The 27,819-nt window shown below is 40.0% G+C and overlaps 1 protein-coding gene across 3 annotated transcripts in view; it reads right to left on the bottom strand.

Moving 5' to 3' along the window:
• The window catches only part of DMD (dystrophin), a 2,123,521-nt gene that overhangs the window by 42,134 nt on the left and 2,053,568 nt on the right, over positions 1-27,819 (bottom strand). For all 3 annotated transcript variants that reach the window (XM_060138437.1, XM_060138436.1, XM_060138438.1), the window contains 6 exons: positions 27,620-27,731; positions 26,088-26,224; positions 25,348-25,386; positions 20,969-21,034; positions 19,812-19,877; positions 16,934-17,092 (listed from right to left, as the gene is read on the bottom strand). In XM_060138437.1, the coding sequence (XP_059994420.1) occupies positions 16,934-17,092; positions 19,812-19,877; positions 20,969-21,034; positions 25,348-25,386; positions 26,088-26,224; positions 27,620-27,731 (579 nt within the window). The remainder of the gene's footprint in view (positions 1-16,933; positions 17,093-19,811; positions 19,878-20,968; positions 21,035-25,347; positions 25,387-26,087; positions 26,225-27,619; positions 27,732-27,819) is intronic.

Genomic DNA, 27,819 nt, shown 5'->3' with positions numbered 1-27,819 from the left:
TCTTTATCAGAAGCCTACCAGGACATGTTGATTTTGTAAATGTACGGTCAAGGTTCCCACAGTACTCGTTCAAATCTAAATTTACCAGAACAGGGTTCAGTGAACCAAACAAGTGACCTCCCCTAAACAAATATGTGGCATACATAAAACTTCTATTGAGCTCAATAACAAACTTATTTGAGGGAATAGTTTTTTTCCTGAAGCTCTGAGGCAGGACAAGCTGTCATGCCAAAGGTTCGAAAAGCCAGAAATAGCACCCGAAATAGCTCAAAAGGAGGTATCTTGGCCAGAAACCAAGTAAAATACAACGTTCTTTGACTTGAGTCTAAGTTCTCTTTTACAGGTATTTATAAATTTTGATGAAGATTACCAAGAAAAACTGATGTGCAAAGAGTTGAATTAGGGCTTCCCTGGTGACACAGTGGTTAAGAATCTGCCTGCCACTGCAGGGGACACAGGTTTGAGCCCTGGTCCGGGAAGATCCCACGTGCCACGGAGAAACTAAACCCGTGCGCCACAACTACTGAGCCTGCACGCCACAGCTACTGAGCCCGGGTGCTGCAACTACTGAAGCCCACGCACCTAGAGCCTGTGCTCCGCAACAAGAGAAGCCACCGCAATAAGGAGCCTGCGCACCGCAACGAAGAGTAGCCCCCGCTCACCGCAACTAGAGAAAGCCCGCGCGCAGCAACGAAGACCCAACGCAGCCAAAAATAAATAAAAATAAAATTAATTTTTAAAAAAGCTTAAAAAAAAGAGTTGAATTAGAGATAACTTTTACTAAACATTTCCTAATAAATGTGGTCATGGTTACAGAGCAGTGTTAGGGGCTGGGAAATGAAGCCAGTTAGCCCTTATGAACTAAGTCATTTTCTTAAATTTAAAAACTTCTATGCCAGTACCTTTTAAAGTACATCGTAATGCTGGATATTTTTAGACGCAGTATTTATAAAGCACATAGGGGATATCATTCCCATAAAAGATCAGTGAGATACCACTGTTCCAGGGTGAGTCATTTTAAACCTTAACCACAAGTACATAATCTGCTCATTTTAACAGTTGGCTGTCAATTTATATTGTTTGTTACAGATATATATCTTGCTTTTCTTGAAGTTATACATGTACGTTTCACCCCTACTGATTCTCTAATTGTTAGACGGTATTTGTGGAGTCATTTCAACGTAGATGAATATATGTCAGGCATCAGACAATGACTCCACAGAGAATCTGTTTGGGTTCTTGATTATCTTGTAAATTATATTTCTCTGGTAGCTCCCTAAAGAACACGAATTCAAATTCACTTCACATGGTTTCTGTCACCACAATTTCTTCCTGCAGCCAGTCTTGCTAAAAAAAAAAAAAAACAAAAACAAAAATGTCTCCCATCCATTATTAATTTCTTACTCTCCACAGAGCTTAAAAAAATCCCTCCATTCTACAACTATGTAGCTGTATCTGATTAATTTTATGTCATCATGTGTATAAATGTGGTTGTCCAGATACAAATTTACATTAAAAATTTTTTCCTAACTAGCTAATGGATATAAGAAACAAATCAAAAAAAAAAAAAAAAGAGAGAGAAATCAAATTGGCCTTACCTCTACCTGCTGAAAACATGAAAGCACCTGGTCCCTCTAGCAATCCTAACAAGCTACATGCTAGTTATAATAAAGAACATTACAACAATCTTTGTGTAAGTTCTATTAATTTACTGATGTCAACCAAGTGTTTTCAATGTAGGTCATGTACTCTTTAAATGGAACTTCCGTACTGTGTGTAATTATATCATTGAAGACCACTTTCCAGTGATCACTGTCTTAACAAGTCTTATACATTAAACTGTATATCAAAGCATGAGCACACACAGGATCCGTTTCATAAAGTGGGAACAACTACAAAGGTCTGCATCTAAAAAGATTAGGCCCAGAGAAATCTAGCTTTACCCTCATACAGTGTTAGAAGCAGCTAAATCATATCCACCAATCTGGATTCAGGCAAATGTAGTAAATCACACAGAACTATTACAGCAACTATAAATCTAGCAAATTAGCAGTTTCTAAAAAAAAAAAGGGAAAGACAAATTTCGCAGGCGTGAGGTATTTTAAAAACTGGAAATTGCACAGAGCCTTTTTCAATTATAATTAAAATATTTAAAGCTATACTGTAAAATTTTATCAAACACAAAGTCAAAAATACCCCTAAACTAGATGGAAAGAGACATTAATATGCCTTGGCACTACCAGTGTTAATTATGGAGCCGCTCACAGGGTGGGAAGTAAAAATATGCATATTTTAGGTCTGCCTTAAGCAAAACAGTAAAAATGGCAGGAACCCCCCCCCCCCCCCCCCCCCGGCTCTTGTTTCTAATCCTCTTCTCATTGTCCCCTTGTAATGCATGTAGAGCTCTTAAATTCCAACCCCTTTCCTACTGAATAAACCTTACTGGGATTTGATAATAATGTACCATTTCTTCCAGTGATATCTGCATTTAAAAGCGATGTTGAAGCAGGACTTCCCTGGTGGCGCAGTGATTGAGAATCTGCCTGCCAATGCAGGGGACACAGGTTCGATCCCGGTCCGGAAAGATTCTACATGCGGCGGAGCAACTAAGCCATTGCGCCACAACTACTGAGCCTGTGTGCCACAACTACTGAAGCCCGCGTGCCTACAGCCAGTGCTCCACAGCAAGAGAAACCACTGCAACGAAGAGTAGCCCCCGCTCGCCGCAACTAGAGAAAGCCCACACGCAGCAACAAAGACCCAAGGCAGCCAAAAAAATAAATACCTTTACTTATGAAAAGCGATGTTGAAGCAAGTAAAGAAAAATACGAGAAGTTTTTTTGGACACATTGCCTTTTTGGTGCCTTTTATCACCCATGGCTGAGGTGGGAATTGGAACAGGGTTTGAGAGGACGGTTCTGGAGTTAGAAAGACCTTGATTCACCGCCAGGCTCTGCCAGCTGCTGAGGCTGGGCAACTGACCTAAACACTCACCCCACCAGGAGGTTCAGTGAGCCAGTGCGGTCTACATTCCCTAGGTACAACTTTGTTAGAACCAGACCCAGCCCAATCTAAGTGTTCATAATTATTATGACTTCTTTCTCTATATTGTGTACTCTTTGGATTTGGAACCTCAGGTGTGCTGGAAGCTTCTTACCAAAGGAAAGCACTTAAATTGTCTGAAATAAAAGCAATCTAATAACACCCACTGAACTTGGCAGAATATATATATAGAGAGAGAGAGAGACAGCGAGAGCGAGAGAGAGAGCGAGCGAGCGTGAGCGCTTAGAAACTGATTCACCATTTGCTCTCTTTAATTCTTGCCCCCCCTCCCCAGTCATGATTGTAGCTACCCCAGAATCTGGGAATTGTTGTATATTTTCCATCATCTGTGCTATAGTAAAGTGTATCACAGCTGAGCATCTGGGCTAAATGAAATCACTGAGCTAAGATCACTAGCATGAGATTTCCTTAGATTCCACCAAATCTGCTGGGCATGTGACAGAATGATAAAATTCTGTCCACAGATTACTGCTGTAATGCACTGTTCAGACCAAGTCTACAGGGTTAATGTACTTACATATACTCTGTTCTCAGGATTTGCCCTTGACATAGTGATCTATATCTTGCTTGAGCTCCATGAGACAGAACCTGACAGTATTAATGGGCTTTAGTTTTTTTTTTTTAATCTTCAATGAGTGAGATATTTTTTCACAAATTCCTGATCAAGGACTAACACAGTATTGTCCAAGAGTAAATGTATTAATCAAAAGTTCAACACAAGAAGAGAAGAATTCATTCAAAAAAATCCTGTTATACCTGGAAAGAAAGCAGACAGACAAAACCCAAGACAAATACGACCGTGACTAGTCTTAACCATACACAAAGCACACTAGGACTGGAAAGGTTTTAGAAGTGAGGAACTCTAGTCTCCAGGAATAGTACCATTGGGAAAAGTGTGTTTCACTTTTCAGACAAATACAGTAAAATATTAAACTTTCATTGTTTGTGGTCAGCAAAATGCTGTAACGGTCTCTAGGAGAAGCATAATTTTAGGCTTTGTGTGTCCTGGCTTGAATCCCTCACGAGTAGTTAAGACTTGGCCTTAAATTCTCCCAGTAAGTTTATCTTGATGGCCTATTTTTCACTTCCTGGCATGCCCTGCTATATACTCTTGCCATATTTGATCCTACGGTCTCCTCTATTACAATGACAGAAACTACAGGATCATTTCTTTAAAGTAAGTCCCAGTACTCGTGCACAAATGTTCAACGGCAGAATTATCCGTAACAGCCATTAAGTGGAAGCAACTCAAATGTCCATCAACTGCCACATGAATGTTTTAAAATGTGGTATTTCTATGCGATAGAATATCATTCAGCAATAAAGAACGAAGTACTGATACATGCTACAACATAGGTGTGTTCCTTTAAAATATTAGGCTACGTGAAAGAAGCCACTTACAAAAGACCATGTATTGTGTTACTCCATTTATATGAAATGTCCAGAAGAAGCAAATCCATATAAAACAAAGAAGATTAGTGACCGTCTAGGGCTGGGGTGCGGTTGTTTGGAAGAAATGGAGAGTGACTGAAAATGGGTATGGGGTTTCTTTTTGGGGTGAGGAAATTGTTCTAAAATTGCTTACGTGACGATGGTTGCACAGCTCTGTGAATACACTAATAACCAGTGACATAGACACTTTAAATGCGTTAATTTTATGGTATGTGAATTATATCTTGATAAAGCTCTTATAAAAAATACGTTCTAGGGCTTCCCTGGTGGCACAGTGGTTGAGAGTCCGCCTGCCGATGCAGGGGACACGGGTTCGTGCCCCGGTCCGGGAAGATCCCGCATGCAGCGGAGCGGCTGGGCCCGTGAGCCATGGCCGCTGAGCCTGCGCGTCCGGAGCCTGTGCTCCGCAACGGGAGAGGCCACAACAGTGAGAGGCCTGCGTACCGCAAAAAAAAAAAAAAAAAAAAAGGTTCTAAATTCAAAATATTATTTCTCACAGCAAAAAAGATTATTTCCCCAATGAAGTCAATAATTTTCTAATGCTCTCTCCTACTATGGAGGAATCAAGTTTAACCGTGTACATAAGAGAAAGACGCTGTGTACATGCCTGCAGAATTTTGTATGCAGACACTTCTCAGTATTTTCAGACAATGAATTTAAAAGAGAGCCCCAAAATAAGCCCAGGAAATGTTCAAGTCTGGGTTAACCTAAACAACTTCAGTGTTTTCAGTCCAGTGGAAAATGATATAAAAGACAACCCACAGAGTGGGAGAAAATATTTTCAAACAAAGCGACCAACAAGGGATTAATCTCCAAAATATACAAACAGCTCATGCAGCTCTATGTCAAAAAACCAAACAACCCAATCAAAAAATGGGCAGAAGTTCTAAACAGACATTTCTCCAAAGAAGACATACAGATGGCCAAAAAGCACATGAAAAGATGCTCAACAGCACTAATTATCAGAGAAATGCAAATCAAAACTACAATGAGGTGTCACCTCACACCAGTCATAATGGCCATCATTAAAAACTCCATAAACAATAAATGCTGGAGAGGGTGTGGAGAAAAGGGAACCCTTCTACATTGGTGGTGGGAATGTTAATTGGTGCAGCCATTATGGAGAACAGTATGGAGGTTCCTCATAAAACTAAAAATAGAACTACCATATGATCCAGCCATCCCTCTCCTGGGCATATATCCAGAGAAAACCATACTTCAAAAAGATACGCACCCCAATGTTCACAGCAGCACTATTTACAATAGCCAAGACATGGAAGCAACCTAAATGTACATCGACGGATGAATGGATAAAAAAAGACGTGGGATGAAGACAGGAATAAAGACACAGACCTACTAGAGAATGGACTGGAGGATATGGGGAGGGGGAAGGGTAAGCTGTGACAAAGCGAGAGAGAGGCATGGACATATATACGCTACCAAACGTAAAACAGATAGCTAGTGGGAAGCAGCCGCATAGCACAGGGAGATCAGCTCCGTGCTTTGTGTCCACCTAGAGGGGTGGGGTAGGGAGGGTGGGAGGGAGACGCAAGAGGGAAGAGATATGGGAACATATGCATATGTATAACTGATTCACTTTGTTATAAAGCAGAAACTAACACACCACTGTAAAGCAATTATACTCCAATAAAGATGTAAAAAAAAAAGATGTGGTACTTATATACAATGCAATATTACTCAGCCATAGAAAGGAATGAAATTGGGTCATTTGTAGAGACATGGATGGACCTAGAGTCTGTCATGCAGAGTGAAGCAAGTCGGACAAAGAAAGACAAATACCATATGATATCGCTTATATATGGAATCTGAAATAAATGATACAAATGAACTTACTGACAAAACAGAAATAGAGTCACAGATGTAGAAAAACCAGCCAAGAAATCTGGCAGGGAACAAGAAAACTCCAAAGGACATTTATCCATTAATTGAATCAACATGTAAAGCCTACACCAGCACTACAGAGAGAAACATATGCGAGACACAGTCCCTTACCCTTCAAGAGCTCACCTTCTAGTGTGTGGGATATTGTTTAGTTCCATGGTGACAAACCTTACACTAATGCAAAAGGACTGGGAATTATGCTCATTGTTTAAGCTAAGAATATAGGTTATTTCTATCTTTGAAATAATCACTTTGATTTACTAGGAAATTACAGGAAAAGGATCATACGGGTTTACTTATAAATTGTAGATAGCAGATGGAGTGGTACCAAAAGGTAACCCAGAATTTGGAGATACAGAAAGAGGTCAACTTTAATTATCCACATAGCAGGAAAATAAAAAAGGGGTTGGTCATCTGCAGAAGTCATCCATTTACATAAGTAATACAAACCAGGAAACCATTTCTATCTGGGCATAGCCAGTTACCATCAAGTACACCAGGAGGTCCTTGGTCTTCTTTCCACACGTGTTCTCTTCCTAAGAGGACCCTGTCCTCTCGCTAGGCTTCCACCTCCTCTACACCCATGACCCAACCTCCCCAACCCATTACTCCTCAGTCCAGGCTTCTCTTCTAGACTCCAGACCTGTCTTTTCAACAGTCTCCTGGATGTTTCCATTAGCCATGGGTTCTGTGAACTTACACTTGCTAAGTACCAAGCCACACAAGGTTGACAGACTCATCACTGATCCTTCCTCTAACATTTCAGTGCCAGAAAAGGAATCAGCTTCCTCAAGTAGCATTACACAGGAGCATACGCTAGCTACACATCTTCAAAATGTATACCTTAATCTGTCATTGAGATGACTGTTACACCTGCATTCCTGCTAATATCGTCCCAGGTGTTTGGTAATACACTTTTATATCACAACCCAGGAGAGGCCTCAAGTAACAACTGGCCTTCGCATCTAACAACTTACGCAGCAAAATCCAACAGTAATTGTTATAGAAGCAAAAGTTCCTGTGTTTGGTAGACATCCATCGAAATTCAATCAGTTAACAACAATTAAGAGCTCCATATAGCAAATTAATTTTGTCAAGTTATTGGTGGAAATGCTTTTTTGTGGTTTGATGGGAAAGCCAGGTCACTCACGGTGGGATGTTCCACAAAAAGACCTCGTAGAATTATCTCTTCTTACAGGAGATGATTTAATACCTATCTTTGACTTTTCCAGACTAGATCATTTTGGTCTCTCGGGTTGTAGGGCTTTACTACTGGAGAAAATCAGAAGTTACTTTCGTGAGAAAAATCCAGGTTTCATTTTCAGAGACATTAGTACAGACTTGTATTTCTTACCAAAGTGAGTTCCACAGAACAGTACAACTGGGCTGAGGTCAAGTATATGTAACCAACACTGGGTTAAACAAAGCTAATCATGTTTCTTTACTTCTGGACTCTTCAATGCAAACGCAAATTAATCAGCACTTTCCAGTACAAGCACTTCCAAAGTTTATCTGTCCTTAGAATCAGTCTTTTTAGAGTATCTTAGAGGTATGTTATAGAACACATTTTGGGCAATAGTGACCTTTATCCATGGAGAACTGTCATCATTTCTTTGGTCTTTAATGGCAAGCTTTCCACAATTATCAAAGGCTACTAGAAGCAGCCACATAAAATTTCCTTCTGTCTTTGTTATAAAAATATTGATAAGGAGACTAGCCAGTAATCACACCAAGCATTAACACTGTCTAAGAGTCCAGGAATGCCTGAGTTTGAATCCAGGCCCTATTCCTTGCTAGCCGTGTGGCGTGTCCTGCATACCCTGTGTCATGGAGTCTTTATTTGGGAAACAGCCTCTCGTTCATAGGGTTGTTGTGGGGATTGAATAGGATCTTACATATACTCAGAACAGGTTTGGTCCACAGCAAGCACTCAAATGACAGCTATTTGTTTTTGCTGTTACTGTTATTTAGAACCAGGAAAACTACGCTGTTTCCTTAGAAAGTTTCACGCTTCTTTCATCCAATATTGAGAGATAGACAAATCATTGTTTCCTCTTATTCCCCCTGTCTGCAGGGAACCTCAAACTAAATTTGAAGCTCAATTATATCAACTAAGTTAATCCCCACTATGTTCACTGATTTACTATTTCTACTACAGGAATCTTACTGCTATGTTTTTTTTTTAAAATCCTTTTTGGAAAGTGAATACGTAAGATCAATATAGGAAATTTCCACTTGAATCTCCTTGGGCAAACAGAACTCAGCATGCGCAATACATAGTTCTTTTTCTCTATCCATTGACCTTGGCCAATCAGTAGCTTTTCTTGTGTGTGCTATGTTGTTATTGATATTGTTTTTTAATGACCATTTCCCAGTTCCCTGATAAAAAATTTCATACCACCCAATTCCTTCCTCTCCCATCTGCCCTGGCCTCATTCACCCAGCGACTTCCCATTTCTCTATCACTTCTTCACTTGCCTAAGAGATCCTTAGTTAAGAACCTGGCCATATTTCAATGAACTGTTGCACTATCCTTCTACCAATCTCCATGGCTTTAGCTCCCTGCTTACAATTATTTTGCTAAATCTTCTCCTCCTCACAAAGCCTTCACTGTTCAACTGCTTATAGGATACAGTCCAAACTCCTTTGTCTGACATGTAAAGCCCTTTAAACAGTGGTCTCCACCTACCATTCCACTACTCTCTCGTTCTCTTCATCCTGTGCTCTGGCCACACATAACTCACTGCCCCAACAGTCTGCAAGGCTCAACCTTACGCCCTCTCTCAGCCTGGAAAACTGCTATTCAGCCTTTATGTTCACCTCCCTTTGTGAAAGTCTCCCCAGTCCCTCCGACAGAATTAGTCATTCACCTCTGTGCCCTCAGAGCACTTGTAACACTGGGTTATAATTGTTTATATTTGAATGTCTTTTTATTAAAGTTTGAGCCCCATGAGGGTAAGAACCAAGGCTTATTCCTCTTTGTAGTCCTGTTTGAAAAACACATTAAGCATTCACTAACTAGCTGTTGAATTGAATGGAATGATATCCTCAGGCCTGGAAGGTAACTAAAGAAAGTTAAGACTACAGTCAGTTCTACTGTAGCAGGATGGTCTGGTAACAAAAGCCAAAAGAAGGATGAGGGTCTTCATGGAGGATCTAAAAAGGGAAATTGGATTGTAAGAACTTCAGCTTTTATCCTGCTTGCTCTAGGAAGATGACAGCTGTACCAATAACTTGTGAATACTGTTATCACCAGAGGGGTACGTCAGTTTTTCTGTGGGATGAAGCAGTCCTCATGACTATCCAATTTCCTATGCCAAGATCTAAACTCACCAGACGAGTTTTTGTTATGATTTCCAAGACATCTAAGACAGAGGACCCTAAAATCGAGTGATAACTCCAGTCTTTAAAAAACATATTCCCCATTTAAATAGATTGAGCATTTGCACTTAAAACTTCATGATGTTGTCCATCAACAGATGAATGGATAAAGAAGATGTGGTGTGTGTGCGTGTGTATACACACACACATGTGTATATAGACACATACACACACATACACACACACACACACACACACACACAGAATGGAATAACGCAGCCATAAAAATGAATGAACTAATGCCATCTGCAGCAACATGGATGAACGTAGAGATTATCATACTAAATGAAGTCAGAGAAAGACAAATATTATATATCTCATATGTGGAATTTAAGAAAGAGTACAAATGAACTTATTTACAGAACAGAAACAGACTCACGTAGAAAACAAACTTATGGTTACCAAAGGGGAGGGGGGAGGTATAAACTAGGAGTACGGGATTAACAGATACACACTACCATATACAGAATAAACAACAAGGATTTATTGTATAGCACAGGGAACTATATTCAATAATGGAAAAGAATTGAAAAAATATATACACATACATATATATCCAAATCACTGTGCTGTACATCTGAAACACAATCTTGTAAATCAACTATACTTCAATTAAAAAAAAAAGATTATACGTGGCTACCTGTATTCCAAGTTAAATTTTGTTTGTGTGTTTACAGAGAATTCATAATATGAATATTCAAACTGTCTCTACTGTGAAAAATAAAATTTTCTTCTAAAAAAGAAAACCTCATGCTGCTCCCCGAAAAGGTTTAAGGCAACGTTAATACATTTAGTATAACAAGACAGTTAAAAGGAGGGAGAACTCGGGTCATCCGTCCACAGGCTTCGGTTAACTCAGGATACACTGAAGGAAATGCAGTTATTGGGTGGCTTAGTTAGAAACTGAGCCTGGGAATCATGGTGACCCCGCCCCATGTAACTGTCGTCCCTGCCTGCCTAGAGCGGGGGCGGTTGACTCCTGCACACCTTATTAAATGCAGTGGGTATGCCCTTCAGCTTCTCTTCGTACGGCAGCTTCTCGGGCCATGAAAGACCTTGTCGGTTTGATTTATATGAGAAAAGTAGCTCCCTTTCTCTAAAAAGGCTCTGCAGCCCTGTGTTTTGGGGGCTCGTATTGCCAAGTGGCATGAGGGCCCAGATTCATTAACTTTCTCATACACTACTCTTTTCCCCCCAGTTCAACTTAAAAAAATGTGTAGACCAGCTATGAGAATCAGTCTCTACTGATTCCCAATGATGTGTACTGGACAGTTAACATTCACTGTTATCTTCCCCACCCCCATTCCTTACCCCGGCTTCGTCACCTACAACATGATTTTCAGAGGTGGCCCTTCTCCCGTTCAAAACCATGCCTCCTCCTGTGTCCTTGTGCCCCCCTCCCTCTTGCCTCCTCTGGGGAAATGCTATCATTCCCAAGCTCTCTTCCCCTCTTCTTCTGGGATATTCCTCCAGCGTGTGTAATTAGGGATCTTTAAGTAGAACGAAAAGACCAGAGTGAACACTACATGGTACTGTGTGAAATAATTCCAACAACCACAGAAATCTTTGCGTATGTAGAGAATATCTTTGAAAGATTACACGAGAAAGCAGTAAAGCGGGCAGCCCCCAGCGCTGGGAGCACGACAGACAGGGGACAAGGTTGGAGAAAGACTCACTATCTTTATATGCCTTTTAAACCCTTTGGATTTCATATAATGTGCATGGATTACCTATTAAACAATAAAGGGACTTCTATAAACATTTTAATGTTTACATCTTCTAGAGTTTTACCAAGCCCATTGTTCCCCTTCTGCCACGTGCTCCCTGGGTAGATAAATTGACTCTCAGTTTCGACTACCGGTTATGAGCTGGGGACTCACGGATCTGTTACCTCTGGCCCACACCCCTCCTTCCAGCTTCAAAGTTCCATTTCCCACCGTCAGACATTTGTCCGTGAGTATGCCACCAGAACCTCAAACTGAACGTCTCCTGCACCCCATTCACCATCTTCCAGCTACCTGACCTTGAGGAAGGCCCTCTGTAAATCCTGCTGAATTGAAGGACGACCCTGCTGCCGCTCTTCCTGAGTTGTCAGTCCCAGCTGCCAACAACCGTGGTCTCGCCCTGCACCCGCCAGAACTGGGGTTCATTCCTTCCCTCCCCAGATCCACCCAACCAGCCAGCCAAACAGCCCCGCCCCTCCCCTCCCCTAAAATATCCCTCAGATTCAGCCCAACCTCCCCATTTCTAATACCCTCCTGTGGGCCCTTATCATCTCTTTCCTGGGCTTCCATGCTCCCTCCCCATCTGACTTCCTTCTTCCAGGCCTGTGCTCTTCAAAGTCCCCCCAACCTCCGCCCAGCTGCCCGAGTCACGCATGTTAAGTGTAAGTCTAACAGCATCGCTCCTGGCTCACCCCCGGGAGGCTCCCTGTACTACATGAGGAGGCCCCCACACAGCACCGCACCGCGTCCTTGTCCCTCCCCACCTGGTCTTGTCATTCCCCACCTGGCCTTGCCGACCTGTCCGGCTTCACCTCCTCCCATTTCCTGCCTTATTACAGAGGTTGCGCAACTGTCTGCGGTTTCCCAAGCATCCTGTGCTGTCCCTCCCTGACACCTTTGTTTATGCTCCTCGCTCAGCTCGGAATGCCCACTCCTGACCCGCTTCGGCTTCCCTTCATCTTGGCCATCTCCTCACCATCACGTGAGACTCACACAAAGACCAAAGGAAGGAACGTGGGATAAAGACGTCCTGAGACTGTGAAGGTTGAAAACTATGAGCGCCGGGCCCAGTCATCACGTCATTTACAAGGGAAAGCACCGGGATGACGATCGCCAGTTAGTTTAACTCAGTGGTGTAAGTAACCCATCTAGAGTTTTTCTGAATATAACATTTACAATCCTGCATAGCCACTGCAGGAGTGAAAAGGATCAAGGGAAAACTCACACTTAGGCTGCATCATGACTGGTTGCCCAACAACAAGACATATGAAAGGTACCTAGCGGGTACTAAAAACTCAGAATCCTCTGTCGTCATAAAACATCTACTAACAATTTAAATTAACTTTAGACTTCACAGTAAATCAGCTTAGTATTTACCCTCCTTTTAGACGTGGGAACAATCTAATCAATTTGCTGCGCAGGCAGCAGAATGACGATGAGGTTTTGTCTCTCATAAAGGCTGCCTTTTCATTGCTAGGGTCATACCTAGAATTTCAGAGCAAGTCTGAGTTCACGTAGTGCAGAGAAAAATACATCGAAATTTGTCACTACAGATTTAAGTCAGCAGATTGCAGGCTGTCCTGTACGCAGGACAAAAGCGAACTTGGACTTTGCAATGCTAAGGACGCACAACAGAGCAAATTCTCGACATCCAACTGGTCTCGACCGAACAGGTGAATCAGAATTATCTGTGGTATGAGGGAGAAACATTATGCAGAAGTGAAACGTTAAAGACCGTATAAGTCACTAGTCACCCAAATTTACGAGAGACCCTATCGAGAAAACTGAGAGGCAGACTTAGCTTTTGCTCAGAGCTTTCGCCTTATCTTTGTGGCATTAAGGCAAGAATCAGAGAAAGCCAGTGGGGGGAGACACGCGGGGCTTAGGATTCGGAAAACGAATTCTGAACATTCTAAATTTATGACAAAGCAAGGCTTGGTGCTCATCAAAGAAGTTTGAAAATGCGAAGTATTCTGAAAAGCAAGCACAAGAAAAGCTTTCAAAAGGCTTTCCTCTACGAAATTAGGACGTAAAAAGAATTTTAGCCAAAAGTACATGCATGAGTGCTACAATGAAAATAAATTCAGCTTCATTTCAATTCATTTGTTCATTAACTTAGTCAACAAATATGTATTGAATGCTAGGTGGCAACAACTGGGAGAAATGGAATTCTAAAGACAGAGATAAGATATCCTTGAGACACTTCCTCATTAGCCAATTTCTGTTTTCCAAGGGGATGGTGCGGGAGGTGTCACGAATAACAGAATTCAATAAACATCTAGTCAGGAATGGGGATCTTTTCAAGCCTCTTGCCCTTGCTAACTGTCATGTGGAGATAAGCCCTTGCTACAGGATAAAGGAACACAAAGTACACACAGACATGTGTCCAAAGGACATGGGATACTCTCAGTTTTAAATATCCTTTCCCATTTGCTCTAAATGTCTGCTTGTGTTTGTCAAATTACGTAGCCAATTTGACTAGAGAAATATAGCTAGGTTGGCGGGCACGGACAGGGGACATCTAATGACCTCCCGGGTTCTCTGAGAGGAAGGAAAGGAAATGGTGAATTACAGGCTCCTTTAAGCAACACTGAACTCAAGGATCATGAAGACAAAGCTACGGCTCTGAATTTCTTTGAGAAGAACTGCAGGAAGACAGGAGAGGATAGAGCAAAGAAAACCAGAGGCTACCTTCAGGAGGGGAGCTCTGCAGAGACGTTCCTTGGGATTTGGTAGGAAGTGAAAATCTGACAAAGTAGAGAGATAAAGAAGGAAGCTCATCCTGACCTTTACTTGAGGGTCAAGATAACTTACAGAGAGACGTGCACCAGTACCAGATTCTTCATTTTGGAGCTCTAAGCAGCCCTGGTGCAATTTATTTTTTCTTTCTTTCGGAGAATAAACCATGTCATTCCTGGGGAATGGTCTCGGATATCTTTCAGGGTAAACTGGTGATCACTGTACCACAAGTCGATGGACAGGTCTGTTCATATGTAGTCCTAAAAATATTCCCTCAAGTAAAGGTACGTTCCATGGAATGTGCCACAGTTCTACATAAATGATATTTACATAGAATGCACAATTCTACACAGATGATATTTACATAGGATGACTCTTCTTTAGGCTCTGGTGCAAGGCACAGTTGGCTATTTTGAGTCAGAAAATCTGGATCTGGATTTGCTTCTGCCACTGGCTGATTGTGAAATTTGGGTTAAGCCGTTTGAACCTCTGAACCTGCATTTTCTCATCCATCTTCTACACAGAGCTTTTAGGAAGATTAAATGACCCAAAATGCACTAAAGTGCTCTGAAAATGACGAAATGATATACAAATGATAGTTCCAAGTACTCTTCACCAGCACTCTTTGGCCTGGTCGTCAGGCCAGGGTGTGGAGGGCAAGTGCAGTAATAATAACCGAGACAGAACTCTTGACCAATGAAACGGAAAGATATATTACACAATGGACAATCATATTGTACAAAAATATTTCTATTCCTGGGTAACATCAAATTCTATTTATAATGCCAATACCAACTTTTTCTTCCTATTTGACTTTGACCCCTAAAATAATTAAAGACTTAACATAAATGAATACTAATGGTACTCAGTAAAGTAGAGGGAAAGGTTTTATCTACCATGATGTTCATTGCCAGTTTACAAATAAGGCCCAAACCCACAGAATGTTCAGTATTACCTCCTGAATGGTATGTGTGTGGCATCCCCTCTGTATTCTTAACTCAGGCTTTTACCAAACATTTCTGGAGAACCCATTAAATAGTCACACTGTGCTAGGTACCATAGGGGACATTAAGAGGATTAAAACACAGGCCTTATTCCAAAGGCATTCACTGTCTCCATTAGAGGGAAGCATTGGGAATTAACCGATCAAAAAGCAAACTGAAACACAGGTCTCTGAGAAAGGTCCAAAGTATTCTGAGAACACAGTCAAATGATAGATTACTTGCAAATGCCGGGATCTAACAGGGCTCTGTGGGGAAAATCATTCTGAGCAAGGGCATGGAGGATGGGAAGGACTCCTTTGCCCGCTATGGCAGTGGAGCGATGGGGGTTAGTAGCTAGGCTGAGACGCAAGCTTGAGCGCGACCCGGAAAGTGGATGAGAGCAGGATGCATTCAGAAACAGCAGCCACAACAAGCACAAAAGAAGATGAAATTGTAAAAGGCAGGTCAAGAGAAAACTGTGGAAGGTTTAAAATGCCCAGCTGAGAAGCTAGGTTTTTTAAACGATGCAGAAATCCAGTGAAGGAACAATGCCATGCTGGGTCTTGGTTCTGGAGAGATGCACAACTACAGTCAGCATGGAGGATTTATTGGAGGGGCGAGAAAGAGACAAAGGGAAGCCGACCAGATAAGGAGCTCTGGCCATAGGTCAGAGGTACTGAGAGCTAGAAAGAGGCCAGTGGCAGGAGAAAGCAATGGATGAATGGCAATTTGCCTTTTCATCTTGAGGTGACATAGTCCCCGAGGGCACTGGTTCTCAGACATACTGTGTTGCCTCGATTAAGAAGTCCTTGTGCCTTGGGCTAAACCAAAGAGATGAAAGTACTCAAGTCCCACAGGTTTGAGCATTTGCTCTTTAAAGACTCTCCTGGTGGCATCTGTCTAAGGAAGGCACACTGAGTTAGAAGTGATCATGTGCGAAAGCCTTTCTGAACCAAGGGACCTGTGATATAATAAACGTAATACAAAAGGAAAAGTCCAATGATATGCATTATCCTGACATCCCAAAATATGCCAGATTTTTACATCTTTGTCCTCTGTGCAGTCATTAGGAAATTTTCTTTTACTTTTATAATTTCTGCTCTTTTTCCATGGACATGTTTTTCAGGTGATGACTGACAACTGGAATTGTCTCACTAATCTGCTAGGACAGTGTGCATAAATGACCGCTGTATTTGATGATGGAAACTAAGATGAACTAATTCATTCCCAAATATGACCAATGAGCCTACTTGCTTAAATGCTTTGAGATAGATAATATGGCCAAACACATGTACAAATCATATCATCATAAAATTAAATGACCTACTTTGTTCTTAAATTCTATTCTCAAACATAAAATCAAAGCCTCCGAAACGCATGCAACGAATCAAATACCACCATCAACATTCATTCCTTTAACACTACTATATGAGTTCTTACTTATGCTATTGCATTCATTCCTTTAACACCTACTATATGAGTTCTTACTTATGCTATTGCATTCATTTTCTTCTTTCGGATGACAAAAAAAAAAAAAGAGAGAGAGAGAATCTGTAAACGGAGCTAAACAGATTATTGGAGAAAACAATTAGACATAAAATGACTCTAAGTGAAGATTCCTGGCACTTTTCTATGTGCACAAGTGTATGCACTCTGCATACCAATGACAAAGCTAGAAAGAAAACTCACCTGTTTTCTTCCTCAAGATCTGCTAGGATTCTCTCTAGCTCCCCTCTTTCCTCACTCTCTAAGGAAATCAAGATCTGGGCAGGACTACGAGGCTGGCTCAGGGGGGAGTCCTGGTTCAAACTTTGGCAGTAATGCTGGATTAACAAATGTTCATCATCTCTGGAAAATAAAATCAAAGGTTTTGGTTTTTTCCCCCCCTTATTTTGCCTTGGGGGTCAGGGACTTGGGTGTGTATTTTAAAAATAGAAACAGTTATTTGCTCTTAACAATTAATTAGACCCTTTTTCCTGCCTTTAAAGACATTTTGATACTCCTGAAGTTGTGGTCTACCATCCTGTTGGTGACAATTCCAAGTGTTTCTGGCTCAGATTTTCCATTGAATCTGGTTGGCCTATTTACGTGGGTAAATGAATGGTAGAATGACAGTAATGCTGGGACTCTACGTTGACAGTTTCATCAATCGTTAGTAAATATTAAGAGACGTAATAATGGCTGTATAACACTTTTGCTACCAAGCCTGTCAAGACAATCTGTTCACTCACCCACTGTGTTGTTGATACTGACCAGGAAAAAACTGAAGCCGTTAAAATAAGAGAGTAAATATTTTCTTAAGTGGAAAGCAATGCAAGTGAAAAGTGTTGCTTTGGTAAGCCAGTTTCAACTTATAAACCCCACAGAGGCAGGATGGTAACAATAATGAAACTACAGATAAAAATGACTACTATTTCATTCAATTATTGTTTAGATAAAAAAAATAAAAATTGGCAGGGGAAAAAAAGCCATTAAGGTGACTAATACAAGAGGACTGAACAACTCATTCCTCAGAGCAGCTTTTCAAAGACTAACCTTGGGGAACAAAGAGGCCAAAGGCTTATACGTTGGGAGGAAGCTGCAATCTTTCCTCGTATCTAGGAACTCTCTCATACACAGAAGAAATTATTTTCTAAATGCATCGCCCCCAGCTCCTGAAAAGCCTGTGTACCTCCGAGTTACAAGAACTTCATTCTGTTCTTAGTGACAGGCTAAATCCCTTTGCTTCCGGCTACATATCAGTAAGATGATACGTTAATTTTTCCCTCTCCACACCCCTTTAATTTCCTTTTCTCATCTCTATGTCCTCTGAGTTGAAAAACTTTCAGATTTAGGGAAAAAAAATCCTCCTAATTTAAATGATCTTGGTCCATCAAGGCAGATAATTGGCTGGTAAGTTAAAATTAAAATAATCATTGGGTGTTAAAAAGAAACGTTTAAGTGAAGTCAACCAATCTACCAAACCACTTCCCCAGATCTGCCCCTAAGATATGATATTACCATCCAACGTTGAGTCAAAATGGATTTTATGCCCTCTTTCGTTTAAAAATAAAACAAAAGCAGTTGTGACCACCTAATTTGTTAGCTCTCTTCCCCAATTCTGCAGTTTGATTGCTAGGACTTCCCCCGTTTAATTACAACACATAGTTATAATTCAACTTCTCTTACTGTTTTCTGAGGCAGTCAGTGAACGGCAGCCATTATTATACAGGTACAACGAGAATTACCGTGAACGTGCTAGAGCTTCTAATATTCAAATCAGTGCCCCCAAGAAGCAAATCGTTCAGGCTGTTTACGTTTCGTTGATTCTTTGCTTACATATTTTTCTGTCAAAGTAGTTTATATATTAATACTATTAATACTTTTCCCCACAGCTAAGAAAGAGAATGCACCATAGTTATGTTTGGGGGAAAAGGCTGTTTTGTTTTCTTTTAAGTAACGTAAGTCATATATGAATGGCTGAGTGTTGACTTTATTCTTTATTATTACCTTGATCACCTTTATGTACCAGATGAGATGACTTATTCTCACGTCTTCAATAACCAGTTATGTATAAATGCCACTTGGATACTGCTTCCTTCAGTCTAATCCTTATAAAGCCTGTTTCTCATCTGAGTGTGACTTTGGGTTGCCACACCAACTACATATGAAAAATTTACCATTTTCCCTTTGCCTAGATTCTCTATGACAAAGTGGTGAGACATCCGTAACTTATCAAACTAAAAACGTTATTGTACCTTGACTAGATTTCATCTCCCTAAATTATCCATTCAGTTAGCAGATCCTTATTTTGTCCTCCATATCTGCTTCTCAGTCTTCTCCCTCCAACCTCAGCCTCTTGGTTCATGGCAAGATTCATTACTGTGAATACTTCCCCTACTCTGTAATGAAGCCTCTGTTTCCCTGCCATAGCTGTGTTCTCCGCCACTTTGAGCACCGCTCTCTCGCCTTGCTTAAATTTGACAGGCCTGGCTTATCATCCCGCTACAAAACCGTGACCTCAATTTGTACTCCTTCTTCTGAAACCCTTCACAAGATAGCCTCACTTGACTTAAAGGCTCTTGAAGACGCTAAATCACAAAAATCTACTAGGTAGGATCTCTAAAGGAAAATGCCCATCTAGCCTACCATATGGGAATGCCAGTGCAACTACACCAAGATTATAGTTCTACTCCCCACGAGTGGAGAAAACACTACTTAGCCATCGCTTTAGAAATTAATATCTAATCCCTTTAAACATCCTGCAGGTTTGGTCAAAGCTTAAACATTTAATACAGTTTAAGTATTTGGGACCCTGCCATTTGTGGTAGTATGGCATTAAATAAGAGTAAGGCAAAATGTTTTGGAACATTTTGGAACATCTGGAATACCAATAATGCCACAATTTGGATGAGCTCATTCTGTGTCGGGTTGTCAAGAGTTAAAGAAAAAAAAGTAAATGAAAGTCTCCTTGAAAGATCAAATGAATATAAACGCTAATTCCTATCTTCTGCGCTAGCCTACCTCTAAATCCCTCAAAGCAATTTCATGGTCAGGAACATTTTGTAAAAAGAGACAGGATACTTACATGCTCTCATTAGGAGAGATGCTATCATTTAGATAAGATCCATTGCTGTTTTCCATTTCTGCTAGCCTGATAAAAAACGTAAAAGCTCATTAAAACTTATGTGACTTCTTAGAATCTATTCAAGACCTAATCGAACATTCCTGAAAACTAAAGGATAAATCATGTCAAGAGGAGAAAGGAATCCTTCATATTAAAGGATGTGTGCGTTGGCCTAACCGTCTGAGGCAGTGAGTGGTGGACCACAGCTAGTTAAGTAGCTTTACACTTACGCTGCAGATGACAAGAGAAGTTGTATTTTTTTCCTTCACAGATTGATCTTCCTTTCACTGAGAAGAGGCCTTTGTTTTCACGAGAAAAGCTTCCCTAACAACAAATACACTCCGTACTTTACGCTATCCCATGTGTTTTTTAAGACAATTAAAGATTTCCACTGAAGACAGAATTATATATAGCTAGTTAATACTTCCTACGGTTGATAAACATGTTCAGCAGTTAGACTATTGATAAAAGATAGATTCACAGTAAGCTCTCTATACATTCTGCCGCTTTTTACCTTCAAACACCTCCTTCACCTCAAACAATAATAAAGTCTTTTTACAACTTAAGAGTGAACCAAACTCTTATGGATTTATTTAACAAGCATATCTTACAATCAGCAATTTCATTTTTAGATATAAGAGTTACCTCAAACACAAAGGAAGTGGGACAGAAAGGTCCAGGGATTAGGAAAATGAGTGATTCTCTTCTTTACAGCATATTATGGGAAATACACACAGAAATGGAAAGCCAGTGCTTTCATAGTCTCTATATAACACAGTATAATTTCTTCACATACTTATGTCTGGTCTAGCAGTTTTCTACGAAGGTTAGATGATTTCTAAGTCAATTGATTACACGTGCTCAGTATATAAAACATAACAAAGCTATCAGGAATGTTTAAAGGCCTGGGTTAGGGGAGACTGTTCTGCGCTGATGCTCTTATCGGTGTCCAAAACCAACATGCAGTGGAATGGCATGCACGTTAGAGGGCAAGCTGATTAGTAGAAATCAGACAAGATTGGGGAAAAAGAAAAGATCCGTTTAAAATTAATATAGGTTAGCTTTCCTTGGTTAGTTATTTCAATCAATATTTGCCTGGCATTCAACTAGTCTCATACCTGCTAGCATAATGTTCAATGCGTGAATGAGTATCATCGTGTGAAAGCTGAGGGGACGAGGCAGGCCTATAAGGCAGAAAATGTTATTAGTCACAGATACCATCCATTAATGGAGAAAAACCCCCCACCACACAGTTATGTTCTATATACATGGCCTAGAATGCTTTTAGTCTAATACTATGGCTAATGTACACATTTAGCTGTTCCTGTATCTTAGATATCATCAAGTATTTAGAATCCAGGTTTGAGAGATGACTTCTCATACTTCTGCTTTTCTCAAAGGCCGTAAAGAGAGATCAAAAACTTCTCTAGAAAGTTTCAATTATAGAAAAGGCCGGGGGAGACAATCTCTACGTGACATTTTGTCCTCCTGTCTTGTAACGTCTCATATCCTAGAGTTCTGAAATTGTGTTAGCAGAATGTGGTTTAAAATTTTAAACAGTTTACACCTGTGCCATTTATCAGCTGCCTTCTTATTGAACGGAAACTGTACATTTGCCTAGTAAATTTGCAGTTAACGATATTAGTTCCGAAGAGGCCACACCAGTCCGTGACTACTTAAGATTCCACGTATCAAGATGTCTCGGTTTGTGCAATTTTGTAAAGAAGGAATACATCTACCAGTTTAGCAGCGGGACTGTATTACTACTTCATAAAGCAAAATTCAATGGCCCTAAATTATAATGTGATGTTTTAGAAAGAATGACTAACTTCAATAGGACGTCAATATCGGAAATATTTCTTATTAGGGATACTGTGTGCTTATATACAGAGGGGAAAACAAGAGAGGAGGATTAGCAGGTATAGTCTATTTACTTTGGGGGTATAAAAACCTACTTTTTTTTGGCTTCACAGACGAGAATTTTGGTAGGGTTGACATGTTTTCACCTTTTCATATCTGATCCCTTAATTATCCTTGAAGTTTTTATAGTATCTTTTAGATTAACCTTAGGAAAAAATCCATCCGTTCTGAAAACCAGTTTGGGCTCGGGCTTTTTTGTTTTAACTGGAATAGGACAAAAGGTCGCTTCCATTTCTCTCATGACACAGAAAGCCCTTAGGTAAAGGCATGAATCAAAAAGTCAACAGAAACCTATTCGGTAAGGATTAGTTTAGTCCAATGTCTAAGTAGCATTCAAGGACTTGGTCAGGACACTAAGAAGAATATGTCTGTTTTTTCTTACATTAAAAAAAAAAAAAGAAGAAAGAAAGAAAGAAAAACGTGTAGTTACCTAGGCTTACATAGGAAATGTGCTAGAAATCTATACTTCTTAAGGAAGACACACAATCATAAGATGATTACAGCGCACTACAGCAAATAGCCAGGGAACTGAAGTCTTGCCTGAGAGATAAATGTCTTATTTATGAAACCAAAGTTGTCTAGGTCAAGTGTCACCATAATCAAATTTGGAATGAATTACGAAGATGCTTAAACTGTCATGAGGAAACAGAAGGATGACTACCCAATTTACTAGGCAGATCCAAAGACTTCCAGGTGTATCTTCATTCTAGTTTTGGAGATAATCTGCTAATTTCTTAGAACCCTGGAACAGCCCATATTAGAAAAAATGCTAACGTTTGTTTTGAAATATTCACTGCAGGTCGAGATAACTGAGTACCTGGATTCCTTAGTTTATAAGCCCTATCTTCTGGAACAGACCAGTCTTTCAACTGCATACTTCTTATAAGCTAAAAGCCCACCATCGAGGAAAATACATTAGTGTTTCCCCTTGTAACAGTTGCTACCTTGGTAGTGTAGAGAAGAACACATGAGACCCTGGAGCATAACTACACCGAGAAAGCTAGGCATGTAAATGCAAAATACTTGAATAAAATCTTAAACAGAAAATCTTATGCAGAGCTTTCATTCTTAGCCTTGAGGATACTTCCACGTTATTTTTCTTATGAATGTACACAGCACCTAAGACAGCATGCATAAGCTCAAGAACTCGTCATAACCAAGCAATCTAAAAAATATAGACATACGCTAACGGAGGTACTTATTAAACCAGAAAGTGAGCCACAAGGGAATACTGGTCAGAGAAGATTCATTTAAAAATCAAGAATTAGTAAAAGTACAAAACTACGTAGTCCAGAAACAAAACTAAATGCAAAGTCTTCTAAAATGCTTTTCCAAGAGAAGGTAAGAATACTGTTCTCCCTTCTCACTTCCTAAATACAAAATGATATACCCCCAAAAGGATTCTTCCTACTCTTCCCATTACTGCTAATGGCCAATTCCATCCCACCCGCCACCATTTTCTCTTTTGTGACAACTCCATTAATAAGTTTTCAAAGCAGAACAGCTCAAAGAATATTGTTCGACTGTCTCATTTGTGGACAAACAATATAAAAGGTTTACGCTAGGTTTACTTTCAAATAAAATGACAAATGCAGGCAAATAAGGGTTTTTTTCTAAGGAAAAACAAAAGATCTGTATCTCAGTAAACTTTCAAATTCTGTGATCCATACTGAATGGATTAAATGCTGTCATCGTCACAGGATTTGTTAACATTGGATAGAGTTCTCGCAAAATAAAACACCTCAGGACCTGGCTCTTCTGCGTGAATACAACAGCTTTACAATTCATTTTATAAATTATTTACCATCCCATGAGTAAAGACTTTAAGAAAATTATTGGTATTACAGGGACTTTAGCCTGCTGGGGTTGTTTTCTTCCTCAAAGTTAGAATTTCCCACTATTTCTGAATAACCTAGCATATTTTTTTATAAAAAGGCTAAGTGGGGCTAGGTTTCAGTTGTTAGAGAAGATATTTTTTAAAACAATGTTATTAATTTTAAAGTTCTACAAAATTTAAGAAAGACAAACACCCTCTACTTAAAATAAGTTACATTAAACTGTCATGAATTTTTCTCATTAGCTTATGTATACAGTAAACTTCTTCCTCTAGTTAGTTATTCTTTATCACGTTGTGCTACCTCTATGCGTTTTAAAACATTAACCTTTAGCGTATTTTTCTTTTGGATTGGTCAGTTGGTTAGATTTTCTTTGTGTCGGGATAAGTTCTATTTGCTTATCAGGATCCAGTCAAGCTGAGAATTTCAGTATACCAATTAAACTTTTTTTTTTAAATTTAGGAAAGGCTTTACCTTCTATAAACAAATAGACTACCTGGAACAGGGACAATAAGTACCAATAGCAAGGAACATAACTGAATCTAAATAACTCCCCAAGTTGTTTAAGCATGATGATTAAAGAAATCGGGTAGAGCTACCATATCTCAAAATTAAAGGGCACAATAATGCAGCTTTACAAAAGAAAGGAAAGTGTTATACTTCCTTTAGGCCATAAAAGACTTAAAATCAACTTCAATTAATAGTTTGCATTTATCGCTACAGGATTTTGTTTTTTTAAAAAGACCTACTTTAAATTAAATTACATGGTGGAATAAAAAAGACCCAATAAAAATAAACTGAATTCCTATACAAGCCCGTCTTCCAAATTGGTCATTACCTTCTTATATATAATAGAGCTGTCTGACTTTAAATAAATATTTTAATAAAGTACACTTTGAAATACCAAAATTTTGTTATAAAAACCCCGCACAATATAACTTTAAAACAATGCACACTTCGTTTGCTGATATTTCAATCACGGACTCTAAAAGGAGTTTTCTGATGACATTATACACTCTGAGATAAATCAATTAACTGTTGATATCTAGTATCAGTAGTAGTAATAATACACCCCAATAATAATAACAAAGACTACAGTGCACTTTCCTTCCAGTGTAAATGTGTGTTTATGAGCTGGGGTATTTAGCTTGGAGAAGAGAGCAAAGTGAGTTTAGGTCAAAATTGAGAAACTCACGTATATAAACACTGGTCCAATAGCATGGCATTACCTGATAAAAAGTCCACGTGTCTAATTGAAATTATTCAACCATACTCAACACCATACCATGAAACAAATTTTGCTTTTAAATAGTCCGCTTATAACAGGCCCTAAAGAGTAAACCGTCATCGTTTTGAAGGTCCTAAAGCATTAAATCTCTAGAAATGTGACTACAGAATGTTATTATGTAATCAGAAGGCTCTTCCCTGCGTATAATGCAAGAATATATAAACGTGTCTCCCAGGAATACAACTAACAACCCAACAATTCCTTTGATGTTAATTGGAACTCCAGGCCAGGATTTCTGCTGGTTTACATTTGACCAAGTGGGGACCTGAAAACCTCACTGATTCTCCTGATCTGTGGTGGACGGCACCCTCAAGGTCTTATCAAGGGAAACATTTTTGAAATGAAGGAAGGGAAATTAAAACGTCTTTCAACAAAACAAACAGAACAAAAATTTTAAAAAATCAAGCAAGCCAATGTGTTGGTGGCGGCAGCACCCTTCAGTGGAAGTACTCACGCAGAATCTACCGGCCAGAAGTTGATCAGAGCAACAGGACTGCAAAACAAAAAATGAGGTGGTGAAGAGAGACACAGGCAAACTCAGCCACACACACACACACACACACACAAATTACTGAAAGGTCAAAATAAATGAAGTGCAATTAAGTATGAACCATGGAAAGCAACGGCCAGACAAAGGTGGAAAGTGAATTAAAAGAAAACCAGTTGTGCGATTGCCATCAGAGTTATGAAAAAAAGAAGAGAAGGTTCAAAAGAGGTGAAGACATCATCATTTTGGTCTAGAGAATCATAACTACTTACTGTGAAGAAATTTCCTGTGACTATATTTTGTTTTCAAGGAGAAAAAAGTGACTAGATACGACCACACAATCGGATACAAAAAGACACACGCCTACTGATTTGTAAGGGAGGAAAATCAAAATGAAATCTTGGAATCACTCATTTGTAAACAGTCCCATATTTCTTGCAAGCCTCGTGAGGTAATTAGGAGCCGGAACGTGGTGGTTTACTCCCTGTGAGATAAAGTTTAACTTTTGGAAAAGGTCATTGTCATGGGACAATTGACATGGAAAATGGCAACTGAACATCAGCTTGCTTTTCTCTTTTTAGATACAGTAAATCTAAAGAAAGAAATAGGAGAGACTGTTTGCATTTGGGAGTGAAGGAAGGTATTCAGCTGAGACGAGCTCAGAGATACGTCAACTGAGAGGCTGGTTTGCTTTGGCCACTACTCACGTTTCCATGTTGTCCCCCTCTAAGACCGTCTGCACTGGCAGGTAGCCCATTCGGGGATGCTTCGCAAAATACCTTTTGGTTCGAAATTTGTTTTTCAGTACCTTGGCAAAGTCTCGAACATCTTCTCCCGATGTAGTCTGAAAGGGAAATCATGCTGACATCAGACTTGGGGAAGGGGAATAATCTCAAGAGAAAGCACAATTCCAGTGTTCTGCCTCGGAGCACTTGTTTTATTATAATTAAGAGCAGTAGGAGTTGAGAGCAAAGCCTTTGGAATCACATGAAAACACGGTTTTGAAACCAGACCTGCCATTTACTAGTGGGGTTAACGTGGGTGAGTTCTTTACCTATCCAAGGCTCCAATCACCTATAAAATCGGGGCAGTAACACCTCAATAAGTTGTGATGATGAATAAATGAAGTATACCAACTACTGGGCTACCCAACAGATGGTAATTTATAGAAGTCTGGAGGTCAGAAAGTTGACCTTCCGTTTTGCCACACTTTACAGTAGTTTTAAAACGATTTTGTCCACATTGCTCTAGTGTTTCACCCACTAAATACCATTCTATTCACAGCATGGTACGTTCTCCATCAATGAGTACCTTTGCAAAAGGAAGCAAAATGAGGAAGACAATGAAATAACTGGGAGAATCACTCTGAAGATGGAAGAGAGAAAAGCTCTAAAGCAGAGCTTCTCAAACTTTGATGTGTTGGATACCACCAGCAGACCCTGCTAAAATGCAGGCTTTGATTTACAAAGTCCAAGGTGGGCCCTGAGGTTCTGCATTCCTAATAAGCTTCCAGGTGATGCCAGTGCGGCTGGTCCACAGATCACACTTTGAATAGCAAGCAGCTAGTGTTCAAGGAATAAGAGATTTACACCCAGGTCTGTGTCCACCAAGTCCAGGCCCTTTCCATTTCACCAGCGATTTTTCAAAGTCCTATTGGCCACTGAACATTTTCCCAAAACAGCTTCTTAGGAGACGACTCCAGCTCTTAATTATAGAACCTTGGGCAAGCTTTTTTAACCTTAGGATCTCAAGAGTCCTCAACTATAAAAAGGGGATAAAAATAATACCTATCTCACACAGAGTAGTTTAAAAGGTAAGCACCTAGCATTTAGTTGGTTAAGTGTGAGCAACATTAATTTAAGTGGTGGATTGCGAATTTTAAGGAACCTATATTACCCCACCCCATACCCAACGTGCCCCATGGCCGTAACACCTCTGCACACAGCCGCTAGGGACGTGCAAAATAAACGTGAAAATGTCTTCCCTACGACCCACGAAAACAGAAGAAAAACCTATTGATTCACCCAACAATATGTGTTGAGTGTCTCCGACAGTCCACGTGTGCCAGGCGTCGCACTAGGGATAAGGTAAATCCCGGAGTCTACACTGTGGGGCCACTTTAGCTGGGCAACGTCTGGGGAACTTACAAATCACAGCGTGACACAGGATCTGTAAGACTGTACAAAACTGAACCTTCTTCCAGGTGAAGTGAGTCACGTCAGGGAGGAATCTAACTTACCGGAGTGCAATATTCCACCATGGGATAGTGCATTTTGTGGCCTTTTGCAACGCGACCAGAAAAGAAGCAACTTTGGCAGATGTCATAATTAAAGTGCTTTAGACTCCTGTACCTGGTAAAGAACAAGAACAAACATATATGTATTTCTTCAAATCAAATTCCCAAAGAACACCCTTTAATAAACCTCCTTCCACACTGTC

This window comes from Lagenorhynchus albirostris, chromosome X, assembly GCF_949774975.1.
Source record: "Lagenorhynchus albirostris chromosome X, mLagAlb1.1, whole genome shotgun sequence".
In the NCBI taxonomy this organism is placed as follows: domain Eukaryota; kingdom Metazoa; phylum Chordata; class Mammalia; order Artiodactyla; family Delphinidae; genus Lagenorhynchus; species Lagenorhynchus albirostris.
The sequence above is the reverse complement of the archived record's forward strand: the minus strand, read 5'-3'. Positions and strand labels throughout refer to the sequence as shown.